This window comes from Solea senegalensis, linkage group LG6, assembly GCF_019176455.1.
Source record: "Solea senegalensis isolate Sse05_10M linkage group LG6, IFAPA_SoseM_1, whole genome shotgun sequence".
NCBI classification, from domain to species: domain Eukaryota; kingdom Metazoa; phylum Chordata; class Actinopteri; order Pleuronectiformes; family Soleidae; genus Solea; species Solea senegalensis.
In genome coordinates, this window is record NC_058026.1 from 11,246,044 (window position 1) to 11,260,197 (window position 14,154).

The following is a 14,154-nucleotide window of genomic DNA, read 5'->3' on the forward strand; positions in this document are numbered from 1 at the left end:
AGCAATTCCACAAACAATAAGTGATCAGATTTATCCCTGAAACATTTTAAATGTATTTCATTCACACAGAGGACGTCCTGGACATCACATGAGAAATCTGTAAAAGCAAGATGCTGCAGAAGCCAGCCAGGCGACTCTCTGTTTAGTAATGCACATATGAACTGCGATCACTTCTCATCAAGAGTCTTGAAAATGAACTCCTAAGTAGCCAAGGAAGCCTGTCCTGAAGCTACTATAAGCGAATGGTTTACATTTAAATAAACGTTTTAATCATTTTAAATCTGCATTTCAAAAATGGCATGAGCAACAAACAAGAAGTGTGTTAACAGTGTGTGTGTGTGTGTGTGTTGCAAATTAAAGCTCAAAATGGCAAAAACACTGTTGCTAATCCACTCACCTTCATTTGAGTTGGTATTTCTCAACTGTTCTGCTAAACTTCCACAAGACCAAAGAGATAAATGATTATTAACATAATGATTAGTACAACTAAAATGACACACTTACAATGTGGCTGTTTGAGATGAATGAGAAAGCACGACATTGGTCACATCAGAAGAAACTCACACCTGTTCTTTAAATACATCACAAATGGCGGAATCTTTCCCAATTATCCAGTCAGAGCCGGCCACATGCAAGGACCGCCCTTTCCTGGCTGAACGTTTTCAAAATAAAGGTTTACATTGGAAGGAAAGTTATTCGTATTAATATTTATTTAATGACTAAATATGATAGTTATTCACTAGTTTTAGTAGATCTTCATAAGTAGATTAATTGGATTTTAAGCACTATCTAACTCCTGTAAAATCCTTTGATAACACAGAGGTAAACCCATAACCAGCACCAGCACCAGGAATATTACCCAATTTCCTCCCAGGGATTGATAAAGTATTCCGATTGTGATATTGTTAATGTTATTGTTGAATAATAATAACATACACCACATTTGCAGTGTGCCACACACAATCTTTGCATGTTTGATCGAAGATTTTGCACTTTTTACTTTTTTTACTTGTACTTTATTGTAAAGGATACACATCTTTGGAAATAATTCCCTTACAGTTATTTAATCATTTCTACTATTTGAGGACAAACCCCCTCAAACCTCAGTCACTCTCTGCACAATGAAAACCATTGGCCTGTTTGTGAGCAGCACAGATGTCACTTTGTGTCCACCTTCAAACTGTTCTTGTACCTGGCAATGTCACAGCACTGTCACGTATGTCATTATCGCTCACCTTCATGTTTCAGGGCGGATGCCAGGGGAAGACAGAGAGGCGTCAGCGATAGGTCAATGTTCAGTAACCACCGTGGTTGTTGTTTTTTTTTTCCTGAAACTTTCGTCGTCTCTCACCTTCACATTTCTCATTTGTCACTAAGCCACCGCCGTCATCCTGAACACAACCCGGTGAACGTGGCACAGATGTGAGGAAGAGCCACAGCAGGAGCACAGTGAACAGTGTGTGAAAGGGTGACATTCAACCTTGGAATAACAACAATGTCAACACGTTACGATCAACAGGGGAGCTGAGAAAGAGGGTGATGAGAGGTGTAAACGAGACGCGCTATGACAGCAATGCTGTGTGTGAAAGGTGCAAATTCACTTCTCCACGTTGGGTCCACTGTCTTTTCTTATTCCGCCTGATTCTGAGAATTTTCCTTTACGTGACGATAACACCACAGATGACAATATCAGTCACACCGCGGAACATAATCCTGTAACAGGAGACAATATTTTCTCACGCCTCTTTAAGGACTGAATCAAAAAATGTACATACGCAATGTCAAATGGGATGTTGGGATAGTTACTCATTCTTGCACACTGTAACTTTAAATAATGTCATTTTACTTAATAACTTTTGACAATAAACACATTTAACTTTAAACAATAAAAATATCAATCTTTATTCTTTGAGATAGCAAACCAAAGATAAAACCTTGATCTATGATACCATTACAAATTACACAAGAACTTTACAACAGTAAACAAAGTAAACCTTATATCTTCCTCTGGGTAAAAGACAACAGTTATCGCTCCTCTTTGCACGTATGGAAAACATCGTAAGAATCAAAATAAACACTATACGCTTGTTAGGAAATGATTGGAGATGGTTCAAATTTGGATGCAACATCACTTGGACTTGAATATGTCATTTTACGGGTGTTGATTTAAAATGCTCGGACACAAAAATATCCTCATTTGAACGACGCTTAAAGCTTGTCGCGTAAATGTAAAACCACTCAAACCACTATCTACTGGCAGGTTCAGTCACACAAGTATTAATATTGAATGAACACATATGGACCACTCCACGAGCAGGTTAACTCAGCGAGGGGAAACAATTACAATGGAGCCTAAGCAACAGGTCACGACATACTGTACGAGTGCAGGCAACAGAACCTAAAAGAACAGTGAACCTCTGGAATGACAGTTGAATTATGCCGATCACACTAAACATACTCATAAATATCTATCCATAAATCAACTCTATATACTGCATGTGCTTCTCAAAACAGGAAAAATAATCACTTTTATTTGGTTTAAGGTCAGAAAAAAAAAAAAAAAATGGCTGCACGGGACAACAGTTGCACAAAATTCCCTCACACAACCCCAACTTATACAATAATATTAGACCATGAACAACAGCAATAAAAATACAATAGTAAATGAGCAATGTAAAATGCAAGGTATGACTGTGTTACACAATATTGGCATTATATAGTCAGAGATAGGATGTTTTGACAAATAATGGGTCTTAAAAACATCGAAACACGACAGAAAAATGACCAGCGGACACATTTTACTCCCAAAACTTTTCCACACTGCTATTGCTTTCTTCTTTCTTTTTTTTATTTTGCAGTGCAGAGGTGTCAGCAATATCTTTACTTCCTCCATAATACTATAAACCTAATCTAATTATCCCTACTTAACCCTAGTCCATACAAAACTATACACCACAACACAAAATAGACCGGGTCAGTGGCATCAACAGTTATTCCGAGTTTAGAGCTAATCTGGTATAATCTGATATGCTGTACTTCATTTTGAATAACCGTCTCTCCTTATCTGGACAGTCCTGCATGGTGAAGCCTCGCGGAGAGGTTTCCTGTACGCCACAGGCCTTTTCGCCAAGAAAACTCCCTTTAGTCATAATTACGTGAAGTGATTCTGATCTATTGTCTCACTGTTGAGTCGTCGCTTGCATAGCTGCTGTATTCCACTGCAACGTAGACTGAACTGATGGAGTGAAGCAGCCAGAACTAACAAAAATCAGACACCTACACGACCTGTGAAAGTATGCGATTCATTGTTAACAATCCAAAAACGTAGAGTGCATTGGGAAGCTGGTGGGGAAGTCTGCAGGGCGATTGTTTTCACAGCTGTAATGATGTAAAAAGACAAGAAAACAGCCCACAGAAGGGAAACGCGGGGATCTACTACCGAGTCCTGTGTCTTGTAACCTGATAAATTAAAAGCTGTGTTTAGGTAGTCCTTCTATGTGACGGAAAATGGTCTTCACAGCATGAGTGCGTGTCTGTGTGCATGAGTGGGCCTGTCCATGTAAACAGAGTGTGTGTGTGTGTGTGTGTGTGTGAGAGAGAGAGTGTATCTTTTGTGCCCGACTGTCTCCTGAAATTATACAGTGGCACCACACAGGACTCTCTACATCTCATGGGACAGGGCCTCGTGCTGAGCAGCCACGCCGTTTGCCTGCAGAGTGCTCGGCTGTTCCGCAGGCTGACCGTTGGTTTTTGGCTCAGCGGTGGGATGAGAGGTGAAGTGGCCGTTGGACTCGTTTAACCTGCGGACACGATACGTCTCATAGTGGATGCTGCCCGTGATGTCCTTGATGTTCTGCATGTGTGTCCTGAAAGAAAGACAGAAGACGGTATGAACAACAAAAACAGCAAGTAATGGTCTCTTACTTTGACTGGATCTATGACTAGTTGGTGTCATTATGTCAAACTCGTACATTTTGAATAAGGTTTCATGCGTGACCACTTGGCCCAGGACCTTTTGTCAGGTGTCTGACACTGAAATAACCTAATCTGCGATGAAAAGGTTCAACATCGTAATTTAACTGAATCAGACCATTACACCGGTCACATTTGTCACAAAAAAATCTAATTTTTTGATCTTATGATTCATGTAACTTATAAATTAGGGTTATTATATATCAGTTAATCTGTCGATCATTATCTCAATGAATCCATTGGATGTTAGGTGAAAAAAAATCCATCTCATTGTAAAATTGTCAATCTATTATGTCATAACTGTTCTGGTTTAAATAACCAGAACATATTCACACTTACAACACTGACAATTCTGATCTCTGTGTGTGGTTTTTAAACACAACCCTCAAATCATCCATTCATATGTTTTTTTATAGATTCATCTTTCCAGCCCTAATAGAAATGCCTTTGATGACAATTTATTTGTGTATGTCTTCAGGAAGTCAGTCACCATGCTGTTTCCAATATTCACGTAATCCATCACAAGATAACGTGAGTGATTCCTGATGTTCTTACATGTGATGCAATTCATAAATTAAACCCGAGAGAGCAGTTGAGGCTCACCTGATGAGCAGGTCTCGCAGGTAAGCAAACTCACAGTGTGCAATATTCTCAACTGGAAAGAAAGACAGGGGAGAAGAAAAGAAGACAAAAAAGAGGAAGTTAGAGACATTACAACAATCCTGGACAGACGTTCTTTATTGAAGCCCACTTGCAATCCCTTAACCCACCACAAGATAGCAATGTTGCTCACAAGTCAAATGAAGGGCACCCTCTGTCATCTTCAGCAATTTTCTTAAGCCAAGATAACAGACTCTTCCACTTTGGAGCAATTTAATACATCTTACTGTCTCGGTGTACTGGAGGACTTAAAGTGAGACATTTTCACAAACTCCCCATGACAAGCTGCGGGTGCCTCCAGTAGGACAAACACATGTTTGAATTATAGATTATGTCAAGAGTGTAAATGAAAAAGAAAAAATGAGGGTGCTTTTTATGTAAAGCTTTGAAATCCAGGGGCAGGAAATTAAATTCTCTTTGAAAGGAGGGGAGAGAAATGACTGCTGGGTCTGTGCGTGCTGATTAGCGTCGTCGGGGGAACACATTACTAACCTATAATGAGCTGCACTGCTGATGTCTTCCACCTCTACTCTACTTGAAAAAAGCCTCAAGTCCAATAAGTAAAATACAGCATATAGACATGTATATGTGTACATGTATATATATAGATGCACATATACAATATATGTACATGCATGCCTTCACTTTGTTACTGTTTCACCTCCGTCTCAAAATATCTCAACCACACGCACTTAAACAGTTTCCTCTCCACATTTGATGTATAGTCTTAACATCTGCCCTCTCCTCAGAAGTACAGAAACCTTCTTTCTCTCTCGCGCCTCAGAAATGTCATTGTTTTTAAGAAGAAAATCGGTCATGTTTCACAATTTGACCTACAGGCAAGTAGCATGTAGATATTTTCTTAATATATTTATTAGTCATTCATCTTCTTTTGCTTTATCGGCAGTCCGTCACAGGGCCACACAGAGACAAACAACCTTTCACTCTCACACCTAAGGTCAGATTTGCTTAATCTAAATCTGTGGGAGAAAACCGGAAAACCCAGAGAAAACACACACACACACACACACACACACATACAGATAACGTGCAAACTCCATGCTGAAGGTCTTCTTGCTATAAAGTTTTACAAATAAAAATAAAATGTTTTAAATAAACATGCTTTCTTAATAAATAATCACCAAGTTACAAATATAACAGACAAGTAACCATAAGTGTCTGAACTCCTGTGTTTTGACCAGTGCCATGTTGACAAGACACCACCTGCAAACAGGCATCTATTGGACGATACCAGCTGTCAGTCACGCTGGTCTCTGATCATACTGTATGTCCTTTAACCTCTGTTAACATGATGTCATTTACAAAATTGTCATTGTGTGGTATTGAACAAGAGCTGCAACTAGCCATTGAGACCATTAAGTCTCCAACATAAGAAAACATCCACTTTTTTTTTTCTACAAATGGTATGAATTAAAGAATTGTTGATTATTATGTGATCAATGTTATTTGTTTAAATTGTGTTGAAGCGTAATGTGTAAGCGTCTTTTTCGTCTCCCAATCCTATTTTAATCTCTTCCTCCTGTCTCAAACATCTCCCTGGTCACAGCCGCACAGACGTGTGTAAACACACGTCTGTGCGTCAGAAAACAGAAAGTCCGACAAGCCGGCCAGATTTTAAAGCTGCAGTTTGCAACTTTCCACATGTTCAAGATGTGAAACTGGAGCGTTGTGTGAACAACATCATTTAACCGAGCACCATGATATTATTTAATAGGGGGATGAAGTAAAATGGCTGCCTTGGCAGTGTAAAGACAACGGGTCTGAACAAAGGGGTGAGCGACATTTATGGAGGTTAATGAGCGGTCCACCATGCAAATAAATGTTATGTTATTGGTCTAAAATATAGATATATAATATGTCGTAATAATACAATTTAAAATGATAGTAAAATGATTTGAGCTTGAACTGATGCTGGCAAAGAAAGTCTTCAGTGACATGTGACTGAATGTTTGTGTATGTTTTGCGTCTCATCATTACCCTCTATAGTGCCCCATTTCGTTTTCCTCCCCAGAATCCTCTTCCCGTTCACCTGGTACTCGTGATCACTGCCCACGACAGCAAAAGGGATCATCTCCTGTTGAGTGAACACAGAAACAACAGAAACGTGGTGAGACATGGCTTTTGTTTTGTCCCAAATAAAATAAAAGAGACAAAAAAAATGGAAACAAAATAGACACGGAACAAAGGTGTAAAGTGTGAACTCACCCTGATTTTGTCATTGATCATCCTGTCCTCGGAATCCTCGTCAAACTCTTTCTGAGGGTAAACATCGATCCCATTGGCCCGCAGTTCTTCTCTAATCTGTAACACACACAATGGGAGAAAGAATCGTTAAGGCCAAGTGGATAAACATGACAATAAGAACATCATATCTTCTCAATCTGCACATTTGAATATTGCTTTATCAAGAGTTGAAGCACAGAGTTTGGAAGATAATAGTAATCTGTTGTTCACAGCACTTGCCCAGCAGCCACTTGTCAGGTTAATCACTCACAGTAATATGTAAACACTACTGATGCTGGGACTGAAACCTCTTTGTATGCAGCTGTGAGTTTGGACCAGAAACATGACTTAAAGATGCTCTAACCCACTGGATTATTTATATAAACACTTGGTTGTGTTACATGCCTGGTGTTGACACTAACTGGTCCCTAATATTCTTATATTAACATGGAGATAACAAGGAGGTTAACCACTCTCAGGAAAAAAAGAAACCCAAATATCCAAACAGAGGAGTGGTTTATTTATAAAACGGCCACCCCAATTCTCTGTATGTCTTTATAACGACTGAGACGACTCTGCAAAAAATAGACAGACAAGCTCCTGGGAGAAATGTCCTTTTAATGAATGACTGTTGACTCCCACAATTTCCACTTGGTCCTTGATCAAACACTTTCATTGTTTATCCTTGAAAGCTTTCTCATGGCTACATTATAGGACACAGACCAAGTGCAATTCTACAGAAAAGCCACATCAACTGCTGGGTAGAGGAATGCGACCAGACTCTCACAGCTGTACATACTGAGGCCCAACATTTAATACAAGAACCTCTCTTATTCAGTTTGCATGTCAAGTTGCTGGAGGAAAAATGGAATGACGGAAAAAAAAAACACACACACACAAAAAAAACAACATTTGGCACTATAGGACTTAGTCAATAATCTTCAGGGTCATACAGAGCATGTGCGGCCAACCAAAACAATTCGGCAACAGGCCCTGTGGCTTCCCTTCACTGCCAGGGTCTGGTCCAATTCCTGCCTTCGTCTTATTGGATGGCGTTACTGGCAACGGAGGGAAAGTGGTAGCCAAGACACCCATGGTGCTTCTACCTCTCTAAAATGAATAAAGCTGCTAAAGAAGCCCAATTTTTTTTTTGGAAGGAGGGATGGGTAGATAAAGGAAATGATGGAAGGCAGCAGGTGGCGTGCTGCCTCCCGTGGACAGAGAATTATCAAACAGATACATACTGAGACGAAGACGCGGTAGAGACAGTGTAAGAGTCTGTGGTAGCAGGGAAAGCGTTGATAAGAGGCTGAGGGTGACAGTGGAGGATTATCAGCCCAAGGGGTCTCACTCTCACCTTAGGTTCATTAGCTACGAATGAGATTACCACCGCATACAAGGCCAGAGAAAAGGAACACAGAGCAACACATGCTGTTTTCCTGCTAATCAAAAACCAGGGCGTAAATCAGGTATTCAATTCATCCTCAGGGCAGCGGGGACTGATATCAGAATCATGACTTTCAACAAAACAATTGGAACAAAATATTCTCCTCCTGCTATTTGTGTTACGATAACCAATCCAGTGATTTTGACAAGTATTCAGACTGATACCAATACGAAGCATCATATCTGCAAATCCTTACCATGGGTAATCGATCTATAAACACATATGACTGACCATGGATGACAACTGGGGGATCGAGAGGAAACCATCAATACATCCAATAAGAGCAACAGCAGTGTAGTGATCACCACGGCATACCAAGCCACAGAAGGGAGGAACTTGGATCAACACGACCAAAACTGGTGGCACAGGAGCAAAATCAGGGGCGTGTTTCCACCAAGTGGAACGGTTCAATTTGGTACGGTACTTATTTTTTTGCTTATCTATTAGAAATAGTACCAAAATAACCAACGGTAACATTTTTCAGTACCCTTGCCTTGGGGTACCAGAGTAATGGTACAGTCTGTTGAGAGGTTTCTATTTTTACTAAACCAATGGACCGTGTGAATAACAAACACATGAATATTCCAAAATACTACTTTCCAACTTTTTAAATTCTGGTCATGTTTCAGAGAGGACATGGTGTCTATTTTTCGGTCCTCTCTGGACTTGGCCGACTTGTACCAGTGACCCAGTAATTGGCTATAGTGATGAAGAGCCCGCCTGCTCAGCTGGCAGCGGGGCAGAGGTTTGAAGAGCTGTGGAACGCTGCTCAGTAAATAAAGGTTTCAAATAAATAGTTCTTAAATGCTTCCGTATGGACGAAGCACTTTACAAAGATGATACAGTGTTTCCCAGGATGGGTACGGTGTGGCTGAGCCCAGATGGCCTTTGTTTATGGTGCCTGGCACCACTCACCGTCTGTTTAAAGTAGTCCCTCTCCTCCAGGGTGAGCGTGTCAGCCTTGGCAATGACGGGCACGATGTTGACCACTTTGCTGAGACGCCGCATAAACTCCACATCCAGAGGCCTAAGACTGAAGAGCGAGAGGAAAGAGACAACAGAGTACAGCGTCAGTTTCACAGAATGAAGTGACAGAACTGTGAGAACCTGAATCCAACATGGACCCCGCTGTGGCACTGCAGAAATATTCTCTACTGCAGGACTTGGATTAGAACGTATAGCAGGATATGAGTGCAATGGAACAGAGCAACCACTAGGAGGCAATCATGGTCTATTGCAATACAGACTCTACCCCTCATCATATTGCATTAACATACCCTGTTTTTTCTTCTTTCCTGAAACCACTTTTCTCCTCCTCAGTGTGATTTCAGTAAACTCTCGATGAGCTTGCATGTTTGGTGTAAGTGCACTCTTCACATTGTTTTCTTTTCTGTAACAGCTCTGTCATGGTTACTCGTTAAAAAAAAACATTTAACACTGGCCTTGTGTCACTGTTCTATAGTGCTGTTCTGTCCCGGTGTTTCCCATGTCTCTCTCCACTCCCATCTCTGTTCTCTAAGCTTCTTTTCTGTTTCAACACTGCGTTGCCTGCAGTGGCTCCTCCAGACAGACTACCCTCACGCCGTATGCTCTGCCCTCCAATTAGCCCGAGCCAAACCAGGCCAGCACGGTTCAAAGAGCCAGCAGCAGCTGCACGACATGCCTGGCTGCCTTTTCTCAGTGAGTGACAGGCACGTCGCAATGAGCCGAAGATGAAAACACACGGAAGCGTGTGACCGTCAGAGCGAGAGGAGAGGAAAAGGGTGAACACAAATGCACAGAGGTAAAGAGGAGATAAGCGATGAGTTCGGTGAAATATAGAGAGCGTTACATTCCATGCATTTTTCATAGGAAGAGAAGAAACTCTGTGTGAATGTTTATCCCCTCTAAATGATGTAACTGCATATGTGTACATCCCATGTGTATGCATTATATGCACGACCGAGCATACACACGCGTGCATCCTTGTGCACACCAACATATATCCGACGGTCTATAAATATGCACGTATGCACGCATTGCACATTTATAATGACATGTTTACAAAGAAATAGGAAACAATATTCTCTGAGGTCAAATGTGACTCCATCTACCACTGTTCAGAAACCAGCTCTCAGTTTGGCAAGCGTCAGAGCCAAACTGAGCAAGGAATGTTAAACGAGGTAGTAAGAAGACAACCCAGGGGGCAAATGGTATGGCTGACTCCGCCATTATCGGAAATGTCTGCTGATGCCAAGAGTGTACTCTGCCTCATGAGCACAGTTCATCAATCTGGAACCACAGACGCAGCTTAAAAGTAAATCGCCAACATCCAAATTATACGATAAACACATATTCAAGACGCTTCAAACAAGACAATGCAAGAAACTGCCTATTTTTCCTTTAAAGAGCTACCAGGGTAGTTCTACCGCAATTTTTCTGCCCGTCATTCTTGGACAGTGGTCAGATGGCAGAGGTATTCAGAGGAAGTCTATGTAATTGGTAACAGGCCTTCATTTAAAAACTTCAATTGTTGTGGCACAAAAAAAAGGGAAAAAGACCCAGCAATGTTTTCTCTCATGAAGCAGGATAAGATATGTGGGAGGACAAGGAAACATGTCCACCGCAGAGCCAAGTGCTCATATCATGTTTCTTTTGGGTTCAAGCTGATTTTTCTGGGCAAAAAAGAAACTGATTGAACGGCATGTAGGATAGATCCTAATGTAGGGCACTCTAAGTCTGTCTAATCTAAACATACATATATATACATGGAAATCTGCCTACTTTACTGTATTAATCTCTGTGTCAGGCTGAAACAGTAGCCCCAAACACGTCTCATCTCTTTTGTGCACACAACTCTCTCTTCGGTGGTAAGGAAGACACCACTTCCTGCCAGATGTTTGCTTCTTTGTTTTTGAAATTAAAGAGCATGTTCATGTATTCCTGTTTCAGACAAGTGTGTGTGTGTGTGTGTATACTGACACTGACGGACAAGGGCATTAGTACGAGACTTAAAATGGTGAGTGGTTTGGGTGTTGCTGATCTGAGCAGCTGTAACCAAGCTGACACAAACAAGTGCAGTTTCTACAAGTGTTAGCATGTCGACTACACACTGGAGTCCACTCCCTGTGCAGCTTTACATGAACCGGACACACACACACACACACACTCACCACAACAGCAGCTGCGGTGACATGAGCAGATGATGAGGGGGTCTGTCCACACACACACACACACAGATCATCCCCCCACTCACACAGAGAAGACTCAAGTGGACAACTGTTGAGTTACCCACGCACAGAAATATGAAACATCAGTGGATGGAGCATCACTGAGATATGGGGTCAAATGATTAGAGCACAAGTGTGTTTACAGTTGGTCCACAGAAGTGTTTTGTGCGCCTTTATCTACTTGTGTACAATACACACACGGGCCAGATGCCTCTATCAAGCCCAACTGCTCTGAGCGCTGGTGTTTGCCTTTTGGCATCTGTTGCAGTGCGTCCTCCTTGACCCCTCGGTGCACACAAGGACACATGACTCGTCACAGTTAAACTGGAGAAATTACAGGCTCAGCTGGAGGAAAATGGAATCTAATCACTGGCAAAGCAGCAGGAGAAATGTTGCCTTTTATCACCGGTGAAGTGTACCCGAAGCAAACGCCACGGAAGTGAAGCAAGCGGCCTCCACCTGGTTATTTAACATAACAAGAGACATGTGCTCTGCCACGACACTGTGTCTGCGAAGCCTTTCTGCGTTGAACTCACTTCCATATATCTTCATCTCATCATGACATTAACTTAGCACTATTTACACCAAGGACAATCTACATTTTTTTTCCAGTATATTCACGTTAGTGTCTGACCACAGTCATGTTACACTTCACAAGATAGAACAACGATCAAATCCAGACTGCTGGTATCCAAATTCAGCAAAACAATACGTTTATGCTGCTAATGGTAAATACTCAAATCTACCACTATACTTAATATCCAAGATGAGTCACTCTCTACACCCTCACCATTGTTTGAATATCTCCCTCTACCTCGCTCCAGTTTGACAACTTTAGGGTCCAATTCAATTACTTGTGTGTAATCTGACTCTTCTATTGATACTTTAGCACTGCTGAGGACAGAATGAGTTCCACATGTGGTCATTGGAGAGAGAGAGAGAGACATGAAAAGGACGAGCTGGAAAGAGGACATAGCTAAAGATCTGTGGAAAGACAATAGGTCAAGGGAAAAATTCCCAAAAGGCCTGAATCATCTGAGGCTGTGGGAGAAACGGGTAAACAAAAAGTGCGGCACTTAGTCAGAAGAATTAGCGTCTCTTTGATATGTTATCTCACCAGTGGCCTGTGGGAGGAATGAAGTATATGCAACAGTGCACCCTGGAGTCTGGGATCCTCTTCTTTCTGTTGATGTTGATTTCCTCCTGCAGGTAGGCTTCATACTGATCATTGATGAACTTCATTATGGGCTGCCAGCTGACGAAGGAAACAGTAAACACATGAGAGCGTGCAGCCTCGTTTTAGGCCACCGAACATACGGCAAACCTATGGTTACTCAATACAGAGCAGTCACTAAACAAGCATAGTAATGGCTATAGTATATCATTGCTGTTGCTGTTTTTAAGACTAAAAAAAGTTAAGAAATGTAAACATTATTTGTCAGACAAGATAAAAGTCCTATATTAGTCCCACAATTTAAAAGTGTCACAGCAGCAATGGCAATAAAGATAACGGTAATAAATAATAGCAAATCATTTTGGTTCCACACAGTAAAATGCAAAAACAGAAAATAGAAATAATTATCCCTTTGATAAAAATATGGATTTCTTGTTAAGTACACCACAAAACAATATTTTAATTTTAATGCAGAAAAGGTTACATATTATATCTTTCAGTTGTGGATATCTGTATGTTACAGTTTTATATCGCGTTAAATGAGGTAAGTGAGTTTTTTGTTAAGCCTATAAAATTGTGATTTATTAAAAGTTTTTATTTTAAAAGGTTAAGATAAAGACAATACTAACTTTAGCAGCAGCTACTGAGAACCTGAGATTTAAGATGAAGAAGTTAACGTAGTCCTTCACCCACCAGTTTTCATTGTTGATCTGATCTCCAAAACCTGGAGTGTCGATTACGGTCAGCTTCATCCTCACTCCCTTCTCCTCAATGTCTGGACGAAGGAAATGCAAACATACATACAGCTAAATATCAGCAAGATGACAAATCATCAGGAAACACACACATGCTACATTATTGATCCTAATTAAAGACGCTAAATGTTGTAAATTGGCCAACCGTGACTGATGGACTTGATCTCGATGGTCTTGGGGATCCTCTCCTCGGGGTTTGGCTGAACAGATTTCCTGCTCACCTTGGATTTGAACAGGGTGTTCATCAGAGTGGACTTACCCAGACCACTTTGCCCTGATCAGGGACACACACACACACACACACAGAGATAGAGAGACACAGGAATTAGAGAAACTGAGATCTTACTCATTCGCGGTTTTAACCCGAGACAGTCACAAGGACAAAGTCTAATGCAGTTAAAACACAAATGTTTCTTTGAGGGTTCTGAAGCAACAAAAAGGAGAAAGTATGCACAAGACAGTATTCATTTCCAGATGTGTGCTTACATGGATGCATCACATGTTAATGGACAGCTGCAGGGTCAGATTAACAAGCTGTGGAGGTCAAAAGGACAGACATATCATATAGACCACACAAACACACACACACACACTCTCTGTGTGGGGTCTACAGTACAATATTCAACCATCTCATAACCCTGCACAGGACTCAAGCAGCCCCCCCCTTGGCGGGATATTTAAGCTGCAACGCTT

At 41.1% G+C, this 14,154-nt stretch overlaps 1 protein-coding gene across 7 annotated transcripts in view; it reads right to left on the minus strand.

Moving 5' to 3' along the window:
* Positions 1 to 1,871: 1,871 nt before the first annotated feature.
* Positions 1,872 to 14,154, minus strand: part of sept9b (septin 9b) — a 66,356-nt gene continuing 54,073 nt past the window's right edge. For all 7 annotated transcript variants that reach the window (XM_044028139.1, XM_044028138.1, XM_044028137.1 and 4 more), the window contains 8 exons: positions 13,607 to 13,735; positions 13,400 to 13,481; positions 12,650 to 12,787; positions 9,239 to 9,356; positions 6,859 to 6,954; positions 6,631 to 6,727; positions 4,576 to 4,627; positions 1,872 to 3,866 (listed from right to left, as the gene is read on the minus strand). In XM_044028139.1, coding sequence (XP_043884074.1) covers positions 3,662 to 3,866; positions 4,576 to 4,627; positions 6,631 to 6,727; positions 6,859 to 6,954; positions 9,239 to 9,356; positions 12,650 to 12,787; positions 13,400 to 13,481; positions 13,607 to 13,735 — 917 coding nt within the window. In that variant the 3' untranslated portion in view covers positions 1,872 to 3,661. The remainder of the gene's footprint in view (positions 3,867 to 4,575; positions 4,628 to 6,630; positions 6,728 to 6,858; positions 6,955 to 9,238; positions 9,357 to 12,649; positions 12,788 to 13,399; positions 13,482 to 13,606; positions 13,736 to 14,154) is intronic.